The sequence below is a fragment of the Salvelinus alpinus genome, chromosome 25, assembly GCF_045679555.1.
Source record: "Salvelinus alpinus chromosome 25, SLU_Salpinus.1, whole genome shotgun sequence".
NCBI lineage: Eukaryota > Metazoa > Chordata > Actinopteri > Salmoniformes > Salmonidae > Salvelinus > Salvelinus alpinus.
The window spans coordinates 29,103,267-29,129,037 of record NC_092110.1 but is presented as its reverse complement, the minus strand read 5'-3'; the positions used below and the strand labels follow the sequence as shown (position 1 = coordinate 29,129,037).

At 48.8% G+C, this 25,771-nt stretch overlaps 1 protein-coding gene across 1 annotated transcript in view; it reads left to right on the top strand.

Moving 5' to 3' along the window:
• Positions 1-25,771, top strand: part of ush2a (Usher syndrome 2A (autosomal recessive, mild)) — a 462,322-nt gene that overhangs the window by 5,477 nt on the left and 431,074 nt on the right. The window contains exon 3 of the mRNA XM_071365050.1: positions 4,309-4,474. Within this exon, the coding sequence (XP_071221151.1) occupies positions 4,309-4,474 (166 nt within the window). The remainder of the gene's footprint in view (positions 1-4,308; positions 4,475-25,771) is intronic.

The following is a 25,771-nucleotide window of genomic DNA, read 5'->3' as shown; positions in this document are numbered from 1 at the left end:
GCCCCATCCTTGTGTGAAAATGTAGACATTGTAGTCCTGTGTTTTGAGTTACACCATATTCACAGTACAGTGTATGTATTTTCTGTTACAGAGAGTCCTGGACTTTGATGCAGCTGCACAGCCTCATGAGTTCATTTCCATTGATGAAGCTGGATTCAATCTAGCTAAAACCAGGCGTCGGGGCCGACATGTTATAGGACAAGGGGCCGACATGTTATAGGACAAGGGGCCGACATGTTATAGGACAAAGAGCCATTGTGAATGTCCCTGGGCAGCAGGGGGGAAATATCACCTTGTGTGCCGCCATTAGTCTGCAAGGCGTTCTCCATCACCATGGTACCCTGGGTCCCTACAATACTGCAACACATGATCATATTTCGAGATGCACTACATAATGCAGCTGTACAGGACGGACCAGAGCAGCACAGGTTTGTGGTCATCTGGGATAATGTTAGTTTACACCGGGCTGCTCTGGTCAGGGACTGGTTCACCAACCACAATAACGTCACAGTTGTATACTTGCCTCCTTACTCCCCATTTCTCAATCTGATTGAATAATTATTTTTGGCTTGGCGTTGGAAAGTGTATGACCGCCAACCACATGACCGCCTGCCTCTTCTGCAAGCAATGGGAGAGGCATGCGGAGACACTGAGGTAGGGTCAGTCCAGGGTTGGATATGGGGCAAGGTCATATTTTCCCCGTTGCCTAGCCAGGGATGACATTGCTTGTGATGTGGCCAGACCCTAACAAGGCGGGATCCATAAACCACCCACCTCATCCCTTACAATACTATTTGTTTACCTTTGCACTGTAATTTTACTGTAATCATTTTTTGTTTCTGTGAGTTTACAGTAGCATATTGTATTGATTACTGTACTGTAATTCTACTTTTCTTAGTGTTTTTTTTGTTGTAAAAACCTGCAATGGAAAAAAAATAAGCTGTATATTTTTTTTCCTGAAGCCTTTTTATTTTTGTGTTCATTGAAATGTGAGTAGATGTACTGTACTGGAACAATCTTTCACAGAACCCTGTATGAGAAAATCAAAAAGGTTTACAAAGTACTAAAGACAGACAGTGTTTTGTATAAAGTATATCAGTGTGTTGTTGCTTTGAAAGAGTAATTCAAATGGTGCATGTGTGTATCATTTTGTTGCAAAAATGCCATTTTGAAAAAGGATTGTTAGGTTTTGATTGCAGAGTTTCATTTTGACATAGAAGTGAGATGTTTAGTGAGTGTGTGAGTGTTGTCTTATCTGGCTTGTGTGTAGAGTTTTGACACAATGAGCCAAATTCCGCAACAAGTATGTAAGCAATTGCAAAAAACTGTAATGAGGCTGTGTGATTTGTGTTAGGCTATGTGAGGAATCTGTCCATGGCTCTCTGGCATCCTAACACAGGACTCACAGCCATTCTACTGCTGCCACACAGATAATGAAGAGGCTTACTTTGGGAATTTTATATAAAATTATAACAAACACAAAACAGGAATTCAAGTGACCATTAGTGCATGTGTGTGTGTATGTGTCGGTGTATTGTGTGTGTGTGTTATCATACCAGCAGCTGTGGCTAGTTTAGATCAATGGGAGAAAGATTGCCCTGTGTGTTTCTCCGTGTATACAGGGAGCATCCACTCAAAGAGCACTTTGTTTTCCTCCACTTTGTTTTCCTAGAAAATGACAGAGTAGAGAGGGGGATTGGCGAGGGGGAGCGGGCATGGGAGAGGGGGAAAGTAGATGGGGAGGTGGAGGGGGACCGGAGTGATGAATGGTCTGAGAGACAGAAGGATGTCTACACACTGTCATCTCAACAGGTAGTTACTAGAGAGCCATGTTACAAAGGACTAAATCGGCTCTATCATCAGAATTGATTGAACCTATTTGTTTTAATATAAGGTTATGGTTAGGCTTTAGGTTAGGGGTAAGGATACGGTTACAGTTAAGTTTAGTTCTGTGGCTGTGCTTAGAAGGACCAGAGAAGGAGTGAGCTGGTTTTATTCTCCTTAGGGAGTTTCTCCTTAATACCTACCAGTATGCCAGACTCAGGATAACATGACACTAAAAGATGTGTCGCTGCACTCACCCTAGACACTCGGTCCAGCCACACACACATGCTTGTACCTACCCACGCAGGCATGCACGCCCAAGGCATATACGCAAGTCCAGACACACACCCATACACACCCCTGAGAGGACTGACCCAGTTATAAGTAGACCAAACCAGCAGAAACTCAAGCTACATTTCATTCCACAAAGTTGTCCCTTCCCTCTGCCCTGTCCCTTCCCCTCTGCCCTGTCCCCTCTGCTCTGGCCCCTCTGCTCTGGCCCCTCCCCTCTGCCCTGTCCCCTCCCCTCTGCCCTGTCCCCTCTGCCCTGTCCCCTCTGCCCTGTCCCCTCCCCTCTGCCCTGTCCCCTCTGCCCTGTCCCCTCCCCTCTGCCCTGTCCCTTCCCCTCTGCCCTGTCCCTTCCCCTCTGCCCTGTCCCCTCTGCTCTGGCCCCTCCCCTCTGCCCTGTCCCCTCCCCTCTGCCCTGTCCCCTCCCCTCTGTTCTGTCCCCTCCCCTCTGCCCTGTCCCCTCCCCTCTGCCCTGTCCCCTCTGCCCTGTCCCCTCTGCCCTGTCCCCTCCCCTCTGTTCTGGCTTCCCCTCTGTCCTGTCGCTTCCCCTCTGTCTTATCCCCTCCCCTTTGCCCTGTCCCCTCTGCCCTGTCCCCTCCCCTCTGCCCTGTCCCCTCCCCTCTGCCTTGTCCCCTCCCCTCTGTCCTGTCGCTTCCCTCTGTCCTGTCGCTTCCCCTCCGTCTTATCCCCTCCCCTCTGCCCTGTCCCCTCTGCTCTGTCCCCTCTGTCCTGTCACCTCCCCTCTGCCCTGTCCCCTCTGCCCTGTCCCCTCTGCCCTGTCCCCCCCTTCTGTCCTGTCGCCTCCCCTCTGTCCTGTCCCCTCCCCTCTGCCCTGTCCCCCCCCTCTGTCCTGTCGCCTCCCCTCTGTCCCCTCTGCCCTGCCCTGCCCCCCCTGTCCTGTCCCCTCCCCTCTGCCCTGTCCCCTCCCCTCTGTCCCCTCCCCTCTGCCCTGTCCCCTCCCCTCTGTCCTGTCCCCTTCCCTCTGTCCTGTCCCCTCCCCTCTGCTCTTACTTAATTTTCTCAAGTGATCTGGACTGAACTGAACAGGCAGGCAGGGCTGGGACACACACACACACACACACACACACACACACACACACACACACACACACACACACACACACACACACACACACACAGTACACACATTACTCACACTGGTGATTTATTGGGTGTGTTGGCCGGTGTTCATAAAAAGTAGGAGTTTCCCATAAAATGTGGTTGATGATGTTTAATATGACAGAGTGTGTGGGTGGCTGCTCCTTTACACCACTGTAACAGCAGGAGAAAATCATGGTAAATATGGATATTACACGAGTAAATGTCACAATCATCCTGTTTGTTAGAGTGGATCTTACCCTCTGTGGAAACATACAGTCTGTCTAGACCAGGGGTCTTCACCACAGAATTAGGAATTAGAATACTAGAATCAACATGAACTTTTTTAATGACGGTATAAAAGCCAGCCATTGTGGTCACGGAGTTGGTCAACAACCATGGTTTGCCAGTGCTGTGATAAGATATTGTGTAAAATGATGAATTTGTTTTTGTACTAACTGCCAATATGCCAACATTCCATTCAAACAGTGCAGTCAATCCGCAGCCAGACACTGTCTGACATCAGTTGATGAGAGGACTTAGATACGTTGTAAATGGAACAAGTTTTGTATGCAACAATTATTGTAACATATAATAGCACTCACAGCTTTCCAAGAAAACACATTATTTTACATTTATGGTCTGTTTACATATATTTTAGAGGCTATACAGAAAAGGGGTATAAAACTGCTATAAACTGTGTTTATAATTATATGATCATATTGTAGGTTGACAATATTTTAGGTTAACAATAATACATTTCTGTTACATCATTTCTGATGCATCACGGGCCTTACTTTTATTTTCCTGCATAAGTAAACCAGGATTATGCTTCTACTGCCTTTCATTCCGATTAGACTGGTTTGGATTTCTCCCTGACCATATTTACCCTATTCTGGAATTCTTCGTTTTTTTTTATAGCCCCTCTATGGTCTTCATTGAGTGGGCAGGCTTTTGTTCCAGCCCGCAGTAACACACTTGATTTAGCTTGTTATAGTCCAGTGGGCACAGAGTGTGTGTGTGTGTGTGTGTGTGAGTTGTTGTGTATGCGTGCGTGCGTGTGTGTGTGTGTTTGTGACCCTGTCTCTCTATGTTCAGGACGGTGTTGGAGAAGAGTTCAGAGGAGAGGTTGGTGTTCCTATTGACCGTGTCTGAGTCTGCGGTCAAACTACAGTATGGTCAGCCCAGCGGTCAGGTTGGCACTCTGACCTTCAGCACCCAGGGCAGACTCACAGTGGACAGGTGGACCCACCTAGCTCTACAGGTAAGAACCGGGTTACCATACCTTTCTATCTACCCTCCCCTGCCCTACACTGACCTGTGTTTTGAACAGGACTGGATACGTACCATACACACTCTGCCTCTGTTTAAGACAAGTATGTGATATATGTTGTCATGTTAGCAACGTCATTATTATAACACTATTTTGTAGACCTGTAGGCCACTTAGCAATTTTTGACTTTCTACTTAACTCGATGTGTGTGTGTTTGCTTGTTTGTGTCTGTGTGTATGCACCTTTGTGTTTTCTTCTGTAAGTGTGTGTCCATATTTTATGTCTGGCCAATAGACAGTAAGAGTATTGAAATTAATGTGTTCACTGAGAACCACAGCAGGTCTGTGTTGAACTGGTGTCACTACACATCTAGAGGCTGGAGATGACGTATGGGCGGGAGGGTAATTATACTGGTAAACATCTGCTTTGGACCAGCTGTGGGTGCAGGGGGCCACACACACACACACACACACACACATGGGCGTGTACATACACACACACACGGACGTGCAGACACACACAGGCATGCTCGACACATACACACTTCATATATAACCAGACTGTGCCCACTGCTGTAATTCAGAGATTGTGTGGTGCAGGACTGAGGAGAACTACTGTACGGCTCTATATGCAGGAATACCACGGTTCTTGTCAAATACTTCCAACATGTACTGTAGCCACCACTGCATATTTTTCAAGTGTCATCATTTTTTGTTTGGGACTTCTTGAATCACTTAAGGTCACTTATGTACTATATGTAGACTATGGTATATCCATTTTTACTGGAGGTGCACAGACAACATTGTATGTGACTCCTTATTGTGATCCATTAAGCCTATTTGGAGTTGACTACCTACAGACTTCCCCATCTCAACTCAATAGCTACCATGTGCTGTGTTTAAACACTGAGTTTACAAAACATTAAGAACACCTGCTCTTTCCATGACAGACTGACCAGGTGAACGCTATAATCCCTTATTGATGTCACTTGTTAAATCCACTTCAATCAGTGTACATGAAGGGAAGGAGACAGGTTAAATAAGGATTTATAAGTCTTGAAACAATTATGACATGGATTGTGTATGAGGGTAAATGGGCAAGACAAAGTATTTTAGTGCCTTTGAACAGGGTATGGTAGTAGGTGCCAGGCGCATCAGTTTGTGTCAAGACCTGCAACGCTGCTGGGTTTTTATGCTCAACAGTTTCCTGTGTGCATCAAGAATGGTCCACCACCCAAATGACATCCAGCCAACTTGACACGACTGTGGGAAGCATTGGAGTCAACATGGGCCAGCATCCCTGTGAAACGTTTGCGACACCTTGTAGAGTCCATGCCCTAACGAATTAAGGCTGTTCTGAAAACAAAAAAAGTCCATATTTGGAAGGTGTTCCTAATGTTTTATACACTCAGTGTAGATGTGCAATCTTAGTTTGATCAGTGTTGTCGCAGAGATTTTGGGGGGGAAATGCAAGCTTCTAAAATGTGGAATTTCCATTTAAAATGTCAGACTTGATTTGCCCTAACAAAACGTTTTGCAACCCCAACAAATATGTCCATGAATTATAATCCTGTCACGTCCGTCGTAATGAGGAGACCAAGGCGCAGCATGATATACATTCTTCTTTAAATGAAGAAAGAACACTGAACAAAGTAACAAAACGAACGTGACGCTATACAAAACGAGTGCTTACAGGCAACTACATGGCTACCTAAATATGATCCCCAATCAGAGACAACGATAAACAGCTGCCTCTGATTGGGAACCAATTCAGGCCACCATAGACCTACAATATGCCTAGACTTACAAACACCCCTAGACATACAAAAACCCTAGACAATACAAAAACACGCAAACCCACCCTCGTCACACCCTGACCTGACCAAAATAATACAGAAAATATAGATAACTAAGGTCAGGGCGTGACAAATCCACATAATAATTCACATTTTCTGATGCTTTTATTTTACTCCTATAACAAACTTTTCAAACTACTACCGTTCTAAAGTTTGGGGTCATTTAGAAATGTCCTTGTATTTGAAAGAAAAGCAATTTTACATCCATTAAAATAACATCAAATTGATCAGAAATACAGTGTAGACATTGTTAATGTTGTAAATGACTATTGTAGCTGGAAACGGTGTCAGGCTTCGAAGAGTGATGGGTGTGAAATCAGGCGCAGAGAGCAGAGGATTCGGAAAAACCGTTTATTCCAGAATAATCACAGCGAACAAAAGAGGTTAACGCCGAACACAGGCGTAAAACAACCCAAAATGTACAACACCGGTACACACGCTGTACAGCGGAAATAAACGACAGGAATACTCCTGAACCAAAAACTGCAAACAAGCCCGCACAAACACAGGCGGGCCAACTGAACTTAAATAACCCCAACCCAAAACCCCAACAAGGAACAGGTGAAACCAATTAGACCAAACAAAACGAAAAGGGGAAAAGGGATCGGTGGCAGCTAGTAGACCGGTGACTGCGACCGCCGAGCGCCACCCGAACGGGAAGGGGAGCCACCTTCGGTGATAGTCGTGACAACACCCCCCCCCCCCGACGGGTGACACCGGCCTCGAGGTGCGAGGGCGAGGCGCGAGGCGCACGGCGATCCGGATGGAGGCGATGGAATTCCCTCAGCATTGATAGATCCAATATGTCCCCCACCGGTACCCAGCACCTCTCCTCCGGTCCGTACCTCTCACCAGTCCACGAGGTACTGCAGGCCCCTCACCCGGCGTCGAGAGTCCAGAACGGCCCGTACAGTGTATGCCGGGGAACCCTCGATGTCCAGAGGGGGCGGAGGGACCTCCCGCACCTCACCTTCCTGCAAGGGACCAGCTACCACCGGCCTGAGGAGAGACACATGAAACGAGGGGTTAATACGATAATACGAAGGGAGTTGTAATCGATAACACACCTTGTTTATCCTCTTCAGCACTTTAAATGGCCCCACACACTGCGGATCCAGCTTCCGGCAGGGCAGGCAGAGGGGCAGGTTTCGGGTCGAGAGCCAGACCCTGTCCCCCGGTGCGAATACGGGGGCCTCACTGCTGGTCAGCGCTCCTCTTCTGCCGTCCACTCGCTTGTCTTAGTGATTCCTGGACGGCCCTCCAGGTCTCCTTAGAGCGCTGCACCCACTCCTCCACCGCAGGAGCCTCGATCTGGCTCTAATGCCACGGTGCCAGGACCGGCTGGTAGCTCAACACGCACTGAAACGGTGACATGTTGGTGGAGGAGTGGCGGAGTGAGTTCTGGGCCATTTCAGCCCAGGGGACGTATCTCGCCCACTCCCCTGGCTGGTCCTGGCAATACGACCGCAGAAACCTACCCACCTCCTGGTTCACTCTCTCCACCTGCCTATTACTCTCCGGGTGATACCCCGAGGTCAGGCTGACCGAGACCCCCAGACGTTCCATAAACGCCTTCCACACTCGGGATGTGAACTGAGGACCCCGATCAGAAACGATGTCCTCAGGCACCCCGTAGTGCCGGAAGACGTGGGTAAACAGAGCTTCCGCAGTCTGTAGGGCCGTAGGGAGACCGGGCAACGGGATAAGACGGCAGGACTTAGAGAACCGATCCACAACGACCAGGATCGTCGTGTTACCCTGAGACAGGGGAAGATCAGTGAGGAAGTCCACCGATAGGTGAGACCACGGCCGTTGTGGAACGGGGAGGGGCTGTAACTTCCCTCTAGGCAAGTGCCTAGGAGCCTTGCTCTGAGCGCACACCGAACAGGAGGAGACATAGAATCGCACGTCCTTAGCTAAGGTGGGTCACCAGTACTTCCCCTTAAGACCCCGCACTGTCCTCGAAATCCCCGGGTGACCCGACGAGGGTAGACTATGAGCCCACCGAATTAATTGATCACGGACAGCAAGCGGCACGTACCTACGACCCTCCGGGCACTGTGGAGGCGCAGATTCCCTCGATGGACCGATCCTCGGTGTCGTAGAGACGGGACAGCGCGTCGACTCCCAGACGGGCTCCTCCAGCAACGGTCGGAAGTGTGCCCTCTCCGACCACAGCTGGTGCAGGAGGAGCCTCCTCCTCCGGTACCCCTCGATGCGGCCCCCCCTAACTCCATAGGGAGCGGGAGGGCCAGGAGGTGGAACTGACACGACCCTTTCTGAACGCCCGCGGGCAGCTAGCAGATTGTCCAGCTGGATCGACATGTTTATGAGTTCGTCGAGGGAGAGAGTGGCGTCCCGACAAGCTACCTCCCTGCGGACGTCCTCCCGGAGGCTGCAATGGTAGTGGTCCATCAGGGCCCTGTCATTCCACCCGGCCCCAGCGGCCAAGGTCTCGAACTCCAGCGCGAAGTCCTGCGCGCTCCTCGTCTCCTGCCTAAGGTGGAATATCCGCTCACTCGCCGCTCGTCCCTCCGGAGGGTGGTCGAACACGGCCCGGAAACGGCAGGTGAACTCTGGATAGTGGTCCCTAGCCGAGTCTGGGCCATTCCAAACAGCGTTGGCCCACTCCAGGGCTCGGCCCGTCAGGCAGGAGACGAGGACGCTCACACTCTCTTCGCCCGAGGGAGTCGGCCTCACGGTAGCCAGGTACAACTCGAGCTGGAGCAAAAACCCCTTGCACCCAGCCGCCGCTCCATCGTACTCCCTCGGGGGCGCAAGACGAAGTGCGCTGGAGCCGGACGCCGCCGGAGGAGTGGGTTGAATCGTCGGAGGAGCTGGAGGCGAGGTGGGGAGACCACTTCTCTCCCATCGGTCCATTCTCTCCATCATCTGGTCCATCGCCGACCCAATCCGATGGAGGATGGTCGTATGATGGAGGACGCGCTCCTCCATCAATGGAAGGGGGGTGGCCGCTGCTCCTGCTGACTCCATTCTTGGTGCGGGCTTCTGTAACACACTTTAGGCGTAGTAGGTGCGTAGGTGCGGAGTCAGGCGCAGGAAGCAGAAGGTACAGAACAATATTTTATTCCGGCACAGAGAAAAATGTTCACGCCAATACCGGGCGCGCATACAGTGGGGCAAAAAAGTATTTAGTCAGCCACCAATTGTGCAAGTTCTCCCACTTAAAAAGATGAGAGAGGCCTGTAATTTTCATCATAGGTACACTTCAACTATGACAGACAAAATGAGGAAAAGAAATCCAGAAAATCACATTGTAGGATTTTTTATGAATTTATTTGCAAATTATGGTGGAAAATAAGTATTTGGTCACCTACAAACAAGCACGATTTCTGGCTCTCACAGACCTGTAACTTCTTCTTTAAGAGGCTCCTCTGTCCTCCACTCGTTACCTGTATTAATGGCACCTGTTTGAACTTGTTATCAGTATAAAAGACACCTGTCCACAACCTCAAACAGTCACACTCCAAACTCCACTATGGCCAAGACCAAAGAGCTGTCAAAGGACACCAGAAACAAAATTGTAGACCTGCACCAGGCTGGGAAGAATCTGCAATAGGTAAGCAGCTTGGTTTGAAGAAATCAACTGTGGGAGCAATTATTAGAAAATGGAAGACATACAAGACCACTGATAATCTCCCTCGATCTGGGGCTCCACGCAAGATCTCACCCCGTGGGGTCAAAATGATCACAAGAACGGTGAGCAAAAATCCCAGAACCACACGGGGGGACCTAGTGAATGACCTGCAGAGAGCTGGGACCAAAGTAACAAAGCCTACCATCAGTAACACACTACGCCGCCAGGGACTCAAATCCTGCAGTGCCAGACGTGTCCCCCTGCTTAAGCCAGTACATGTCCAGGCCCGTCTGAAGTTTGCTAGAGAGCATTTGGATGATCCAGAAGAAGATTGGGAGAATGTCATATGGTCAGATGAAACCAAAATATAACTTTTTGGTAAAAACTCAACTCGTCGTGTTTGGAGGACAAAGAATGCTGAGTTGCATCCAAAGAACACCATACCTACTGTGAAGTATGGGGGTGGAAACATCATGCTTTGGGGCTGTTTTTCTGCAAAGGGACCAGGACGACTGATCCGTGTAAAGGAAAGAATGAATGGGGCCATGTATCGTGAGATTTTGAGTGAAAACCTCATTCCATCAGCAAGGGCATTGAAGATGAAACGTGGCTGGGTCTTTCAGCATGACAATGATCCCAAACACACCGCCCGGGCAACGAAGGAGTGGCTTCGTAAGAAGCATTTCAAGGTCCTGGAGTGGCCTAGCCAGTCTCCAGATCTCAACCCCATAGAAAATCTTTGGAGGGAGTTGAAAGTCCGTGTTGCCCAGCAACAGCCCCAAAACATCACTGCTCTAGAGGAGATCTGCATGGAGGAATGGGCCAAAATACCAGCAACAGTGTGTGAAAACCTTGTGAAGACTTACAGAAAACGTTTGACCTCTGTCATTGCCAACAAAGGGTATATAACAAAGTATTGAGATAAACTTTTGTTATTGACCAAATACTTATTTTCCACCATAATTTGCAAATAAATTCATAAAAAATCCTACAATGTGATTTTCTGGATTTTTTTTCTCATTTTGTCTGTCATAGTTGAAGTGTACCTATGATACAGGCCTCTCTCATCTTTTTAAGTGGGAGAACTTGCACAATTGGTGGCTGACTAAATACTTTTTTGCCCCACTGTACAAGACCGGCCCAAAACCAGGACCCAACCAGTCCGGAGGAAAAACAAAGGGTAACGCACAACCACAAACAGAGGAAAAATAAGCCCGCACAAAGAGCAGGCGGGCCTTACTGGCTTAAATAGCCCAACTAAAAACCTAAACAAGAAACAGGTGTAACCAATAAGACAAAACCAACAGAAAAGGAGAAGCGATCGGCGGCAGCTAGTAGACCGGTGACGACGACCTGCCGAGCGCCGCACAAACAGGAAGAGGAGCCACCTTCGGTGGGAGTCGTGACAGATACGCTGTCGATGGCCGTGCGAAGGCTGATCCTCACATTGTGACTCACGGGCTGAATGATGTTGAATGAGCGGCTCATAGAGCTCCTTCTTCATTTCTAAAAATGACCACAAATGAGCACACGTGTTTGTTCATTCTATGTATATAATATCACTGCTTTATCTGTGGAATAAAGACCAATACAAATATTTCTGTGAAAGGCAAATATTGGACGATAATATTGGTCAGCCGATTTGTCGGTCAGGCTCTAGTGACGGGGCTTATTGTTGGTAATTTGTCTGTGGGACGGAAAACTGCTGTAATAGAGATAAAACAAGACGTGTCTGACATGAGACTGGGGGGAGAGGGGGAGGAGGTAGGTAAGGAGGGGGAGAGGGGGAGGAGGTAGATAAGGGGGGGGGGGTGAGGGGGAGGAGGTAGGTAGGTAAGGAGGGGGAGAGGGGGAGGAGGTAGGTAAGGAGGAGGGAGAGGGGGGGAGGTAGGTAAGGGGGGGAGAGGGGGAGGAGGTAGGTAAGGAGGGGAGAGGGGGAGAGGGGGAGGAGGTAGGTAAGAAGGGGGAGAGGAGGAGGTAGGTAAGGAGGAGGGGGAGGAGGTAGGTAAGGAGGGGAGAGGGGGAGGAGGTAGGTAAGAAGGGGGAGAGGGGGAGGAGGTAGGTAAGGAGGGGGGAGAGGGGGAGGAGGTAGGTAAGGAGGGGGAGAGGGGGAGGAGGTAGGTAAGGAGGGGGAGAGGGGGAGGTGAGAGGGGAGAAGGGAGGTGATGAGGGGGTTGAGAGAAGGAGGGAGGTGATAAGGATGGGAGAGTGGGCGGGAGGTAGGTGAGGAGGGGGAGAGGGGGAGGAGGTAGGTGAGAGGGGAGGTGAGAGGGGGAGGAGGTAGGTGAGAGGGGAGGGGAGATGAGAGGGGGAGGAGATAGGTGAGAGGGGAGGAGGGAGGTGATGAGGGGGTTGAGAGGAGGGGGGAGGTGAGAAGGATGGGAGAGTGGTCGGGAGGTAGGTGAGGAGGGTGAGAGGGGAGGTGAGAGGGGGAGGAGGTAGATGAGAGGGGAGGGGAGGTGAGAGGGGGAGGAGGTAAATGAGAGGGGAGAAGGGAGGTGAGGAGGGGGGAGAGGGGGAGGAGGTAGGTGAGAGAGGAGGAAGCCATGTTGCATTTCCTCAGTTTCTCTGTCTCGGTCTCATTTTATTGTTTCTCTAGCTCTGGGAACCTGTTTAGGTGTCACATTTCTGCTGAGGACTACTGGCAGGTCACGCCACTTAGAACGACGGAGAAAGAGAGGGATGGAGGGAAAGTAAAAGAGAGAGAAACAGAAAGAGAGCAGTAAAAGACAGAGTTAGAGATGTATATTCCGTGGGAGTCGTCAGTGTGTCAGTGAGGGAGCATGCCTAAAGGACCCCAGAGGCGGTCTCCTATGTGCCTGTCTAAATCAGCATTATCACATCAATGTGTGTCAGACAGCCATCACTGCAAAACAGCCCACGTTAATCTTTAACAGCATACAGGCCTTTCATGTTGACATTGCCTTTCTTCCCATCTGCTCTCATCTGTTATTTTATAAAAAAATAATATTGCAGATAAATTGTGGCTTCTATCAGTGTAATTCTCTGCATAATTTCCAATCCCCCATATTTTTTTGTAAATATACAGTACCAGTCAAAAGTTTGGACACACCTACTCATTCAAGGGTTTTTCTTTATTTTGACTATTTTCTACATCGTAGAATAATAGTGAAGACATCAAAACATGTAGTAACCAAAAATGTGTAAAACAAATCAATGAGATTCTTCAAAGTTGCCTTGATGACAGCTTTGCACACTCTTGGCATTTTCTCAACCAGCTTCACTTGGAATGCTTTTCCAACAGTCTTGAAGGAGTTCCCACATATGCTGAGCACTTGTTGGCTGCTTTTCCTTCACTCTGCGGTCCAGCTCATCCCAAACCATCTCAATTGGGTTGAGGTCGGGTGATTGTGGAGGCCAGGTCATCTGATGCAGCACTCCATCACTCTCCTTCTTGGTCAAATAGCCCTGACACAGTCTTGCACAGACCTTACACAGTCATTGTCTAGTTGAAAAACAAATTACAGTCCCACTAAGTGCCAACCAGATGGGGTGGCGTATTGCTACAGAATGCTGTGGTAGACATGCTGGTTAAGTGTGCCTTGAATTCTAAATAGTGTCACCAGAAAGCACCCCCACACCATCACACCCACTCCTCCATGCTTCACGGTGGGAACCACACATGCAGAGATCATCCGTTCACCTACTCTGCATCTCACAGAGACAAGGCAGTTGGAACCAAAAATCTCACATTTGGACTCATCAGACCAAAGGACAGATTTCCACCGGTCTAATGTCCATTGCTCGTGTTTCTTGGCCCAAGCAAGTCTCTTCTTCTTATATGCTGTCCTTTAGTAGTGGTTTCTTTGCAGCAATTTGACCATGAAGGCCTGAATCACTCAGTTTCCTCTGAACAGTTGATTTGGAGATGTGTCTGTTACTTGAACTCTGTGACACATTTATTTGGGCTGAAATCTGAGGTGCAGTGAACTCTAATGAACGTATCCTCTGCAGCAGAGGTAACTCTGGGTCTTCCTTTCCTGTGGCGGTCCTCATGAGAGCCAGTTTCATCATAGCACTTTGAAAGCGCTTCATAGCGCTTTCAAAGTTCTTCAAATTTTCCGCATTGACTGACCCTAAAGTCTTAAAGTAATGATGGACTGTCATTTCTCTTTGCTTATTTGAGCTGTTCTTGCCATAATATGGACTTGTGTGCAAAGCTATCATCAAGGCAAAGGGTGGCTACTTTGAAGAATCTAAAATATATATTTTTGGTTACTACATGATTCCATATGTGTTATTTCATAGTTTTGATGTCTTCACTATTAATCTACAATGTAGAAAATAGTAAAAATAAAGAAAAACCCTGTGATGAAGAGCAAAAGATTCATTTTTAGAAGCGTAAAAGTTGGTCAAATTTACTCAAACGTACTGAAAGTGAGTTGCGCTGCTCTTCTCTCTCTCTCTCTCTCTCTCTCTCTCTCTTCCTCTCTCTCTCAATTCAATTCAATTCAATTCAAGGGGCTTTATTGGCATGGGAAACATGTGTTAACATTGCCAAAGCAAGTGAGGTAGATATTATACAAAAGTGAAATAAACAATACAAATTAACAGTAAACATTACACATACAGAAGTTTCAAAACAATAAAGACATTACAAATGTTATATTATATATATACAGTGTTGTAACAATGTACAAATGGTTAAAGCACACAAGTTAAAATAAATAAGCATAAATATGGGTTGTATTTACAATGGTGTTTGTTCTTCACTGGTTGCCCTTTTCTTGTGGCAACAGGTCACAAATCTTGCTGCTGTGATGGCACACTGTGGAATTTCTCCCAGTAGATATGGGAGTTTATCAAAATTGGATTTGTTTTCAAATTCTTTGTGGATCTGTGTAATCTGAGGGAAATATGTCTCTCTAATATGGTCATACATTGGGCAGGAGGTTAGGAAGTGCAGCTCAGTTTCCACCTCATTTTGTGGGCAGTGTGCACATAGCCTGTCTTCTCTTGAGAGCCATGTCTGCCTACGGCGGCCTTTCTCAATAGCAAGGCTATGCTCACTGAGTCTGTACATAGTCAAAGCTTTCCTTAAGTTTGGGTCAGTCACAGTGGTCAGGTATTCTGCCACTGTGTACTCTCTGTTTAGGGCCAAATAGCATTCTAGTTTGCTCTGTTTTTTTGTTAATTCTTTCCAATGTGTCAAGTAATTATCTTTTTGTTTTCTCATGATTTGGTTGGGTCTAATTGTCTCTCTCTCTCTCCTCCTCTCTCTCTCTCTCTCTCTTTCTCTCAATTAAATTCAAGGGGCTTTATTGGCATGGGAAACATATGTTTATATTGCCAAAGCAAGTAAAGTGTCACGCCCTGGCCTTAGTATTCTTGGTTTTCTTTATTATTTTAGTTAGGTCAGGGTGTGACATGGGGTATGTTTGTGTTTTGGGTGATTATATGGTAATGGGGGTGTTGGGTTTTGTGTGTGGGTTTGTGTTGAGTGAATGTGTCTAGGTATGTCTATGGTTGAGTGAGGGTTTCTAGGTATGTCTATGGTTGCCTGAGTGGTTCTCAATCAAAGACAGATGTCTTTCATTTGTCTCTGATTGGGAGCCATATTTTAGGCAGCCATAGGCATCATGCAGGTGTTGGGTCATTGTCTATGTTGAACGTTAGTGGCTGGTGTGTGCACTTTCGTTTGGAGCTTCACGGTCGTTTGTTTGTTTTGTTAGTTGGTTTGTTGTAAGAGTGTTCTTTTCGTGTTACGTCTTCGTCAAAAATAAAAGGGAAGATGTTTTTCTCACACGCTGCGCCTTGGTCTGCTTTCTCTCCCATGGACAATCGTGACAGAATGACCCAACCATTCAGGACCAAGCAGCGTGAAAGGAGGGAACTAGAGCCAGTTGCTCGGATATTGGAGGTGAGCAATGGGATGGATACAGAGACTGTTAAGGATTTATTGAGGAGTTTGGAGGAGAGTGAAATGAGGGAGCTGCTGTGTTGGTGCGTGAGGCACGACATCCACCCGACAGAGCGTATGCGGGATGTGATGTTACCTGAGTCAGTTCTCCATGCTCGTCCTGAGTTGCGTGCAAAACGTCTGGGAATGACAGTACCATGCACCAAGCCTCCTGTGCGTCTCCAGAGTCCTGTGCATCCTTTTGCTGCTCCCCGCACTAGCCCTGAGATGCGTGTCTCCAGCCCGGTACCACCAGTTCCAGCACCACGCACTAGGTCTAAGGTGCGTCTCCAGGGTCCAGTATGCCCTGTTCCTTCTCCCCGCACTAGCCTTGAGATGCATGTATCCAGCCCGGTACCACCAGTGCCGGCACCACGCACTAGGCCTAATGTGCTTATCCAGGGTCCAGTATGCCCTGTTTCATCTCCCCGCACTAGCCTTCAGGTGCGTGTCCCCAGCCCGGTACCTCCAGTTCCGGCACCACGCACCAGGCCTATAGTGCGTCTCAGCCGGCCAGAGTCTGCCGTCTGCCCAGCGGCGCCAGAGCTGCCAGTCTGCCCCGAGCCGTCAGAGCTGCCAGTCTGCCCCGAGCCGTCAGAGCTGCCAGTCTGCCCCGAGCCGTCAGAGCTGCCAGTCTGCCCCGAGCCGTCAGAGCTGCCAGTCTGCCCCGAGCCGTCAGAGCTGCCAGTCTGCCCCGAGCCGTCAGAGCTGCCAGTCTGCCCCGAGCCGTCAGAGCTGCCAGTCTGCCCCGAGCCGTCAGAGCTGCCAGTCTGCCCCGAGCCGTCAGAGCTGCCAGTCTGCCCCGAGCCGTCAGTCTGCCCCGAGCTGCCCGTCTGTCCCGAGCTGCCCGTCTGTCCCGAGCTGCCCGTCTGTCCCGAGCTGCCCGTCTGCCAAGCACCGTCAGAGCTGCCCGTCTGCCAAGCACCGTCAGAGCGGCCCGTCTGCCAAGCACCGTCAGAGCGGCCCGTCTGCCAAGCACCGTCAGAGCGGCCCGTCTGCCAAGCACCGTCAGAGCGGCCCGTCTGCCAAGCACCGTCAGAGCGGCCCGTCTGCCAAGCACCGTCAGAGCCGCCCGTCTGCCAAGCACCGTCAGAGCCGCCCGTCTGCCAAGCACCGTCAGAGCCGCCCGTCTGCCAAGCACCGTCAGAGCCGCCCGTCTGCCAAGCACCGTCAGAGCCGCCCGTCTGCCAAGCACCGTCAGAGCCGCCCGCCAGCCTTGAGCAGCCAGAGCCGCCCGCCAGCCTTGAGCAGCCAGAGCCGCCCGCCAGCCTTGAGCAGCCAGAGTCGCCCGCCAGCCTTGAGCAGCCAGAGTCGCCCGCCAGCCTTGAGCAGCCAGAGTCGCCCGCCAGCCTTGAGCAGCCAGAGTCGCCCGCCAGCCTTGAGCAGCCAGAGTCGCCCGCCAGCCTTGAGCAGCCAGAGTCGCCCGCCAGCCTTGAGCAGCCAGAGTCGCCCGCCAGCCTTGAGCAGCCAGAGTCGCCCGCCAGCCTTGAGCAGCCAGAGTCGCCCGCCAGCCTTGAGCAGCCAGAGTCGCCCGCCAGCCTTGAGCAGCCAGAGTCGCCCGCCAGCCATGAGCAGCCAGAGTCGCCCGCCAGCCATGAGCAGCCAGAGTCGCCCGCCAGCCAGGATCGGCTGAATCCGCCAGGCAGCCAGGATTTACCAGAGACACCGAAGCGGATATTGACAATGGTGGAGTGGTGGCCACGTCCTGCACCCGAGCCGCCGCCATATTAAGGCCCACCCCGGATCCTCCCTTTCTGTGTCAGGGGTTGCGGCCGGAGTCCGCACCTTTTGGGGGGGGGTACTGTCACGCCCTGGCCTTAGTATTCTTGGTTTTCTTTATTATTTTAGTTAGGTCAGGGTGTGACATGGGGTATGTTTGTGTTTTGGGTGATTATATGGTAATGGGGGTGTTGGGTTTTGTGTGTGGGTTTGTGTTGAGTGAATGTGTCTAGGTATGTCTATGATTGAGTGAGGGTTTCTAGGTATGTCTATGGTTGCCTGAGTGGTTCTCAATCAGAGACAGATGTCTTTCATTTGTCTCTGATTGGGAGCCATATTTTAGGCAGCCATAGGCATCATGCAGGTGTTGGGTCATTGTCTATGTTGAACGTTAGTGGCTGGTGTGTGCACTTTCGTTTGGAGCTTCACGGTCGTTTGTTTGTTTTGTTAGTTGGTTTGTTGTAAGAGTGTTCTTTTCGTGTTACGTCTTCGTCAAAAATAAAAGGGAAGATGTTTTTCTCACACGCTGCGCCTTGGTCTGCTTTCTCTCCCATGGACAATCGTGACATAAAGTAGATAATATACAAAGTGAAATCAAAAATTAACAGTAAACATTACACATACAGAAGTTTCAAAACAATAAAGACATCACAAATGTCATATTGTATATATACAGTGTTGTAACAATGTACAAATGGTTAAAGTACACAAGGGAAAATAAATAAGCATAAATATGGGTTGTATTTACAATGGTGTTTGTTCTTCACTGGTTGCCCTTTTCTTGTGGCAACAGGTCACAAATCTTGCTGCTGTGATGGCACACTGTGGAATTTCACCCAGTAGATATGGGAGTTTATCAAAATTGGATTTGTTTTCGAATTCTTTGTGGGTCTGTGTGATCTGAGGGAAATATGTGTCTCTAATATGGTTCTCTCTCTCTCTCTCTCTCTCTCTCTCTCTCTCTCAGTGCATGCTGGGTGTTTTTGGAGTTTGAGTGTTTGGTGTGGAAAGCTCTATCCTAACTAACTTTCTTGATTCCTTTCTTTACATGTTATTTTCTATGGTGGAGGGTTAATGCAATATTTGTTTTAGCGGTATCCAAATTTTTTTTTCAAAGTTAGGGTGGAAGAGGACAGAGAAACGTTCCTGGGTTTTTGAAGTTGTGGTGTGCGCGATGGCTTCTCAGCCTAGCGCGGAGGAGACGCTGTCTATACAGCATGGATTCAGGTGTGTTCCTGAGAACGGAGTTAAGGTGGAGGAGGTTCTACTCGCGGTCGGTGAACAGGTAGGAGCTGAGTTTATACATTCTGCTTCTAGAATGAACAAAGCTGTGGTTGTGTTCATGAAAAGGGCTAATTTGGTTGGTAGGCTAATTGCTAGCGGAATATTTGTAAGGGATGTGTTGGTGTCAATTTCACCTCTCTCTACCCCTTCAACAAGAGTTGTAGTGGCAAATTTGCCTCCGTTTATTACGGATGATCAAATTAGGAAAGAGCTGAGTCGTTTTGGTAAGTTTGCTAGCGGTTTCCGTGTACTGTCAGCAGGGTTTCAGGCAGATGCCGTTAAACACGTTGTTTCGTTCCGGAGGCAAGTGTTTATGTTTCTGAACAACAACGAGCAACAGCTAAATGTGCATTTTAAAGTGAGGCATGGGGAGGGGCTCTATGCAGGTTTTGCCAGGACAGATAGTCTACGGTGTTTTGAATGTGGGGATTTGGGGCACAAGAGATTTGCGTGCACACACAAAGGCCGTAGAAAAGGTGAGGGTACAAGCGCCAGTGGGGGAAATCGAGGTCAAAGTGCAGGGGGTAAGGAGATGCAGACAGCAGAGGCTGGACCTAGTCAGGTTAGAGATGGTGGGGTAGATGAGGCTGGGCCTAGTCAGGCTAGAGATGGTGGGGTAGCTGTAGCTGAGTTTAGTCAGGCTAGAGATGGTGGGGTAGTGGAGGATGGGTCTAGTCAGGCTAGAGATGGTGGGGAAGCAGAGGCCGGGTCTAGTCAGGCTAGAGATGGTGGGGTAGCTGAGGCTGGGCCTAGTTATGCTATGGAGGGTGCTGGGTCTAGGCAGGATATGGATGGTGGTATAGCAGAGGCTGAGTCTAGTCAGGCTATGGATGGTAGGGTAGCTGAGGCTGGCCCTAGTCATGCTATGGAGGGTGGGGTAGCTGAGGCTGGCCCTAGTCATGCTATGGAGGGTGGCGTAGATGATACTGGGTCTAGTCAGGTTATTCTAGTGGATGAGGAGAGTATAGTGGGGAAGTGTAAGAGATTAGGGGGGGAGGAGGAGGGTGTCAAGCGGAAAAGGAAAAAGGGTGTGGACAAAGGCACCATGGAAATGTTGCCTGTTGCTGTGGGTGAGGCCCTAACCAGAGAGAAAGAGCAGGTGGTCAGGGTGGGAGATAGAGAAGAGGAGGAAAGTGAGTCTGAGGAAGAGGATGAGGAGTTATTTTTTTCAGACTCCTCTTCAATTGGCCCGGAGCTGACAGCCAGTCAACCAGAGGGGTCTAAGTACACGTTGAGAGAACTGACAAGGTTCCTGAATGAGACTAAGGGGAAAAAAGTTAATCTTGAGGCTTTTTTTCCTGATCCTAGAAAGTTTGTAAGATCAGTACAACATGCTATGAGAAATGAGGGGCATGGTGTCCTCTCACCCAAGAAACGGTTTAGGTTGAGGAAGTGGGTCACAACAGTGCGTAAAGGTTTACCTTCAGACACTGTTTAAATGTTTAATTTCTTTCTGACACTGGGGCTTTTTGAGCTTTGCTATTGGTCTATTTCTCTGCTGGCTTTTCTCCCACTTCTTATGGAGACTCTTCGGGTAGGCTCGCTTAATATAAATGGCGCCAGAGATGCGGGAAAGAGGAGTGTGTTGGGTGAATATGTAAAACAAAAAAAAGTACATGTGTTATTTCTGCAGGAGACGCATAGTGATGTGGTGAATGAAGTTGATTGGGGGCTCTGGTGGAAAGGGGCAAGTGTGTTGAGCCATGGGACAAATCTTAGTGCAGGGGTGGCAGTCCTTTTTGCACCGGGTCTGTCTGTAAAAATTTGCTCCTCAAAGGAAGTGTGTAAGGGTAGGTTGCTTGTTGTTAAAGCAGAAATTAACAGCATGGGTTTTGTTTTTATAAATGTGTATGCGCCTAACACAGGGAGAGAAAGAGGGGTTCTATTTGGGAGTCTTAGACAGGAACTCTCACAAGTAGCGCCTGAGGAGACGCTGGTGATCGGAGGTGACTGGAACTGTACAATGGATTTTACAAAAGACAGAAATGGGGAAGAGCCTCATTCAGTGTCAGTGGGAGTGTTAGGGGACATCATTAATCAGTTTGACCTAGTGGATGTTTGGAGAACTAAACATCCAAACACAAGACAGTATACATGGGTGAAGGTTTTTGGGGCTAGGGTGAGTGCAGCCCGACTTGATCGTTTTTACATATCTAGGAATCAGAGCAATAGGCTGCTGGGCGCTACCATTCTCCCAGTGGGGTTTTCGGACCATCACATAACCATGGCTCGGCTGTCTATTTCACCAGGGCCCCGGCAGGCATCTTATTGGAAGTTCAATGTAAAGCTCTTACAAGATGCCACTTTTTGCTCAGTTTTCCAGACCTTTTGGGAAAGGTGGGGGCAGCGAAGAGAGGAGTATGAGTCTTTGAGTCAATGGTGGGATGTGGGGAAAGTGCAGATTCGGCTTTTCTGTCAACAGTACACAGCTCTCTCATCATCAGAGGCTAGGAGAGTATTGGGGGAACTAGAGCGGTGTATTAGTGAGATGGAGGTAGAGATGGTGGGGCAAGGCAATGTAGGCCTCCAGGCTAATTTAGCCGAATTACGTAGGGACCTGGGCAGTTTTTTCCAGGTTAAAGCAAAGGGAGCACTTGTAAGAGCTAGGTTCTCCATGCTCAAGGAGATGGATGCTCCCAGATCCTTCTTCTTTGGTTTGGAAAGACAGAGCAGTGAAGCCAAGGGTATGCATTGTCTACGGCTGTCTGATGGGCGGGTGACCTCTGTGGTGGGGGAGATGCGGGAGCGGACTGTGGAGTTTTATACTGAATTGTATAGGGCAGAAATGTGTGATCCTATGTGTGCTCAGGTCTTGTTCGCAGGACTCCCTAAGCTCTCTCGGGCACAGAGGGATGAAATGGACATTCCTCTGTTGTCACATGAACTGGCAGAGGCCGTAACCCAGATGTCCCCCGGTCGTGCACCGGGGGTCGATGGACTCCCAGTGGAGTTTTACAAAAAATTCTGGGGAATAATTGGACAGGACTTCTTTTGCGTCTTGCGTGAATGCATCGGGGTAGGAGAGTTGCCGATGAGCTGCCGTCGGCCGGCTCTGACTCTCCTGCCCAAAAAAGGGGACTTGTGTGAACTTAAGAACTGGAGGCCTGTGGCATTACTCTGTGCGGACTACAAGATTTTTGCCAAGGTCCTCTCTAACAGACTGAAGTCCCATCTGGACTCTATAATACACAAGGACCAGACATATTGTGTACCGGGACGCTCAATCACGGACAACTTGTTCTTGATTAGGGACATGTTGGACTTGTCGAGAGGTTCTAATGTGAACTTTGGACTGGTCTCTTTAGATCAAGAGAAGGCTTTTGATAGAGTGGATCATGAGTATCTGTTTAATGTGATGTCTGTGTTTGGGTTTGGGAAGAGTTTTGTGACCTGTGTGAAGCTGTTGTATGCTGGGGTGTCATGTATGGTTAAGGTGGGAGGGGGGCTCAGTAGGCCAGTCTGGGTGAGACGGGGCATTAGACAAGGATGACCTCTATCTGGGCAGCTATACACACTAGCCATTGAGCCTTTTTTAGGACTGCTACGCAGGAGACTGCAGGGAGTGTGCTGGACAGGCATGGGTGTGGTGACAGGAATAGCAGTCTCAGCATACGCAGATGATGTTTCTGTGATGGTCAGGGATGGGCAAGATATGCAGGAACTAGAGACCAGTCTGAAGGTGTACGAGGGAGCTTCATCAGCTAAGGTAAACTGGGGAAAGAGCAAAGCTCTGTTATGTGGGGCATGGGGGGATAGGGCTCCTCCTCTGCTTCCAGGGGGTTTGCAGTGGGGTTGTGAAGGGCTTAAAGTGTTGGGGGTGTACCTGGGCTCGGAGAGGTGGGTCAGGAAGAACTGGGAGGGGCTGTCACAGGCAGTGGTGTCAAGACTGGCCAGGTGGAGGTGGCTCCTATCCCAAGTGTCATATAGAGGGAGGGTGCTGATAATTAACAACCTGGTGGCATCTTCCTTGTGGCATAAACTGGCTGTCCTCAACCCCCCCGCCGGTCTGCTTGCAGACCTGCAACGCAAGCTGGTGGATTTCTTTTGGTCGGGACATCACTGGCTGAAGGCAGCAGTGTTGTACATGACCGTCCACGAAGGAGGACAGGGCCTGGTGGAACTGGAGAGCAGGATGGCTGCTTTCCGGCTAAAGGCGGTGCAGAGACTGCTGTATCATACCGATGTTGGCTGGAGGGAACCAGCATGCGCACTGCTGAGGAGAGCTGGTGGATTAGGGTTGGACCGGCAGCTGTTCCTCATGAAGCTGGAGAGGCTGAGTACAGCAGGTCTCTCAGAGTTTTACTCTGCGGTGCTGAGGGCCTGGCAGCTGCTAAGGCCCATACGAGAGGGGGGTGTGGAGCCTGGGCAGTGGGTGTGGGAGGAGCCTATTTTCCACAACCCAGCCATCCCTTTGAGATCGGTTCAGTCTGCCACCCTGCAGAGGCAACTGATGGCAGGGGGTTTACGAAGGCTAGGTGACCTGAGACTGCTGGGAGAGGAGGGGTGGAAAACCCCGGAGGTCTTGGCGCAACAAACAGGAATAACGTCTCTTAGACTGTTGGAGAGATTCCTGGAGGAGGTACAGGAGGCACTGTCTGAGCAGGTAAGGGGGGTGTTTGAGAGGCCAAAGGGAGAGGGGCCACCAATGTTTCCGCCACTGCAGGTGACGGCAGAGACTGGAGACTGGCAAGGGGGTCTGGAGGACTTGTTAGATTTTAACACTCCGAGCCTGGGGGAATTTGAGGGGGTGGGAGGTAAAGCTCTCTACAACCTCTGCGTTAAGGTTAGGAACATTAGAAGTCTAACAGGAGTGAAGGCACATCAGTGGCAGGGGGTATGTGGGGCGGAGAGTATGGTGGGCTTTAGATGGAGGGCGCTCTACAAACCCCCAGTACCAAAGAGGTCAGGGGACCTCCAGTGGAGGGTTCTTCATGGAGCCCTGGCCACTAACAGCTGGTTGGCACGTGTTGATCCGGGAATTGGGCAGGGGTGTCCTTTCTGTCAAATGAATGAAACTGTGATTCATGTGTTTTCTGTGTGCACCAGGTTAATGCCATTAATGTCTCTGTTGGAATGTCTGTGTGAGAGGTTGGGGGTGGTTTTTGCTGTTGGGATGTTTATAATGGGATACAGGTATTCGAGTAAGGAGAAAGAAAAATGTGTTTTGTTGAATTTTCTGTTTGCTCAGGCAAAATTAGCTATTTGGCTAACAAGGAGAAACAGGGTCAAAGGTGGGGGGATAACAGACCCTTTACTATTGTTTAATGGGATGGTCTCTGCGCGCCTTAGGGTTGAGTTTGAGTTCTATAAACTGATCAAATGTGTGGAGATGTTTGAGGAGATATGGTGTGTTGGGGGGGCTGTCTGTATTGCTGGGGAAGATGTTTTGGATATACGGTTGTAGGAGAGGGTATTGTTTTTGTGTATGGTGATGTTGGTTTGTATCATGTGGTAGATGGAAAGGTGAGTATGGTACATGTATGCAGTACAGGATATATTTTTAGGGGGGGGTGAGTGTTAAATGAAATGAGAATGTTTCAATAAAAAAAGTCTCTCTCTCTCTCTCTCTCTCTCTCTCTCACTCTCACTCTCACTCTCACACTCACTCACTCACTCACTCACTCACTCACTCACTCACTCACTCACTCACTCAGCATAGCAGCTCCGATCCAGAATGTGTTAATATTACACATTATGTCTAGAGAGTAGCCAGTGGTCCCCAGGCAGGGGTATACTGGTACAACTTGTGTATGACAAATACTGTGAAATGCACCAACTGTTTTTATATTAATCAAATTGTTAGTGTGTGTGTGTGGCATCACTAACAGTGAGTGCATAAACCTCCAAGTCAACATCCCCTAGTGAGAGAGAGAGAGCGAGAGAAAGAGAGAGACTGTGTGTACAGTTGAAGTCAGAAGTTTACATACACTTAGGTTGGAGTCATTAAAACTCATTTTTCAACCACTCCACACATGTCTTGTTAACAAACTATAGTTTTGGCAGGTTGGTTAGGACATCTACTTTGTTGTACATATGAACATGGTACCTTCAGGCGTTTGGAAATTGCTCCCAAGGATGAACCAGACTTGTGGAGGTCTCTTTTTTTTCTGAGGTCTTGGCTGATTTCTTTTGATTTTATCATGATGTCAAGGTGGGGTTCTGCTCCATGAAGCATCACGGCCCAATAAATTACATGGTACTAAACAGGCCTATAGATGGAGTGCAAACAGTACAGACATCTACCAAAAAGCAATTAGTAGCCAAAAAAATACAGTCTCTCCTGGACAACTTTTTAGCCTTAACATTCTCCTTCAGCAATGAAGGTGTAAATTTAAACATAAACTTTATATTTGACAAATTAGCCTCCTTGGCTAATTTAAAGAAGCATAAGAGCAAACCAAAAATAACAGATAATGAAAAATGGTTTGATAATGATTGCAAAAATCTAAGAAAGTCATTGAGAAATATATCTAATCAAAAACACAGAGAACCAGACAACAAAAATATACGCCTTCAATATGGGGAAACACTGAAGCAATACAAACACACCCTAAGAACAAAAAAGGAACAGTACATTAGAAATCAGCTGGATGGAATTGAGGAATCCATAGAATCAAACCACTTCTGGGAGAATTGGAATAAATTAAATAAACCTCATCATGAGGAATTGGCTATCCAAAATGGGGATATGTGGAGAAATCACTTTGCAAACCTCTACAGCAATATAACAAAGAGCCCAGAACAAAAAGATATACAAGAAAAATTACAAATCCTTGAATTAGCAGTCAAAGACTATCAGAATCCTGTGGATACCCCAATTACAGAAGAAGAATTATTGGAAAAACTATGCACTCTCCAACCCAAAAAGGCCTGTGGTGCTGATGGTATTTTAAATGAAATGATAAAATATAC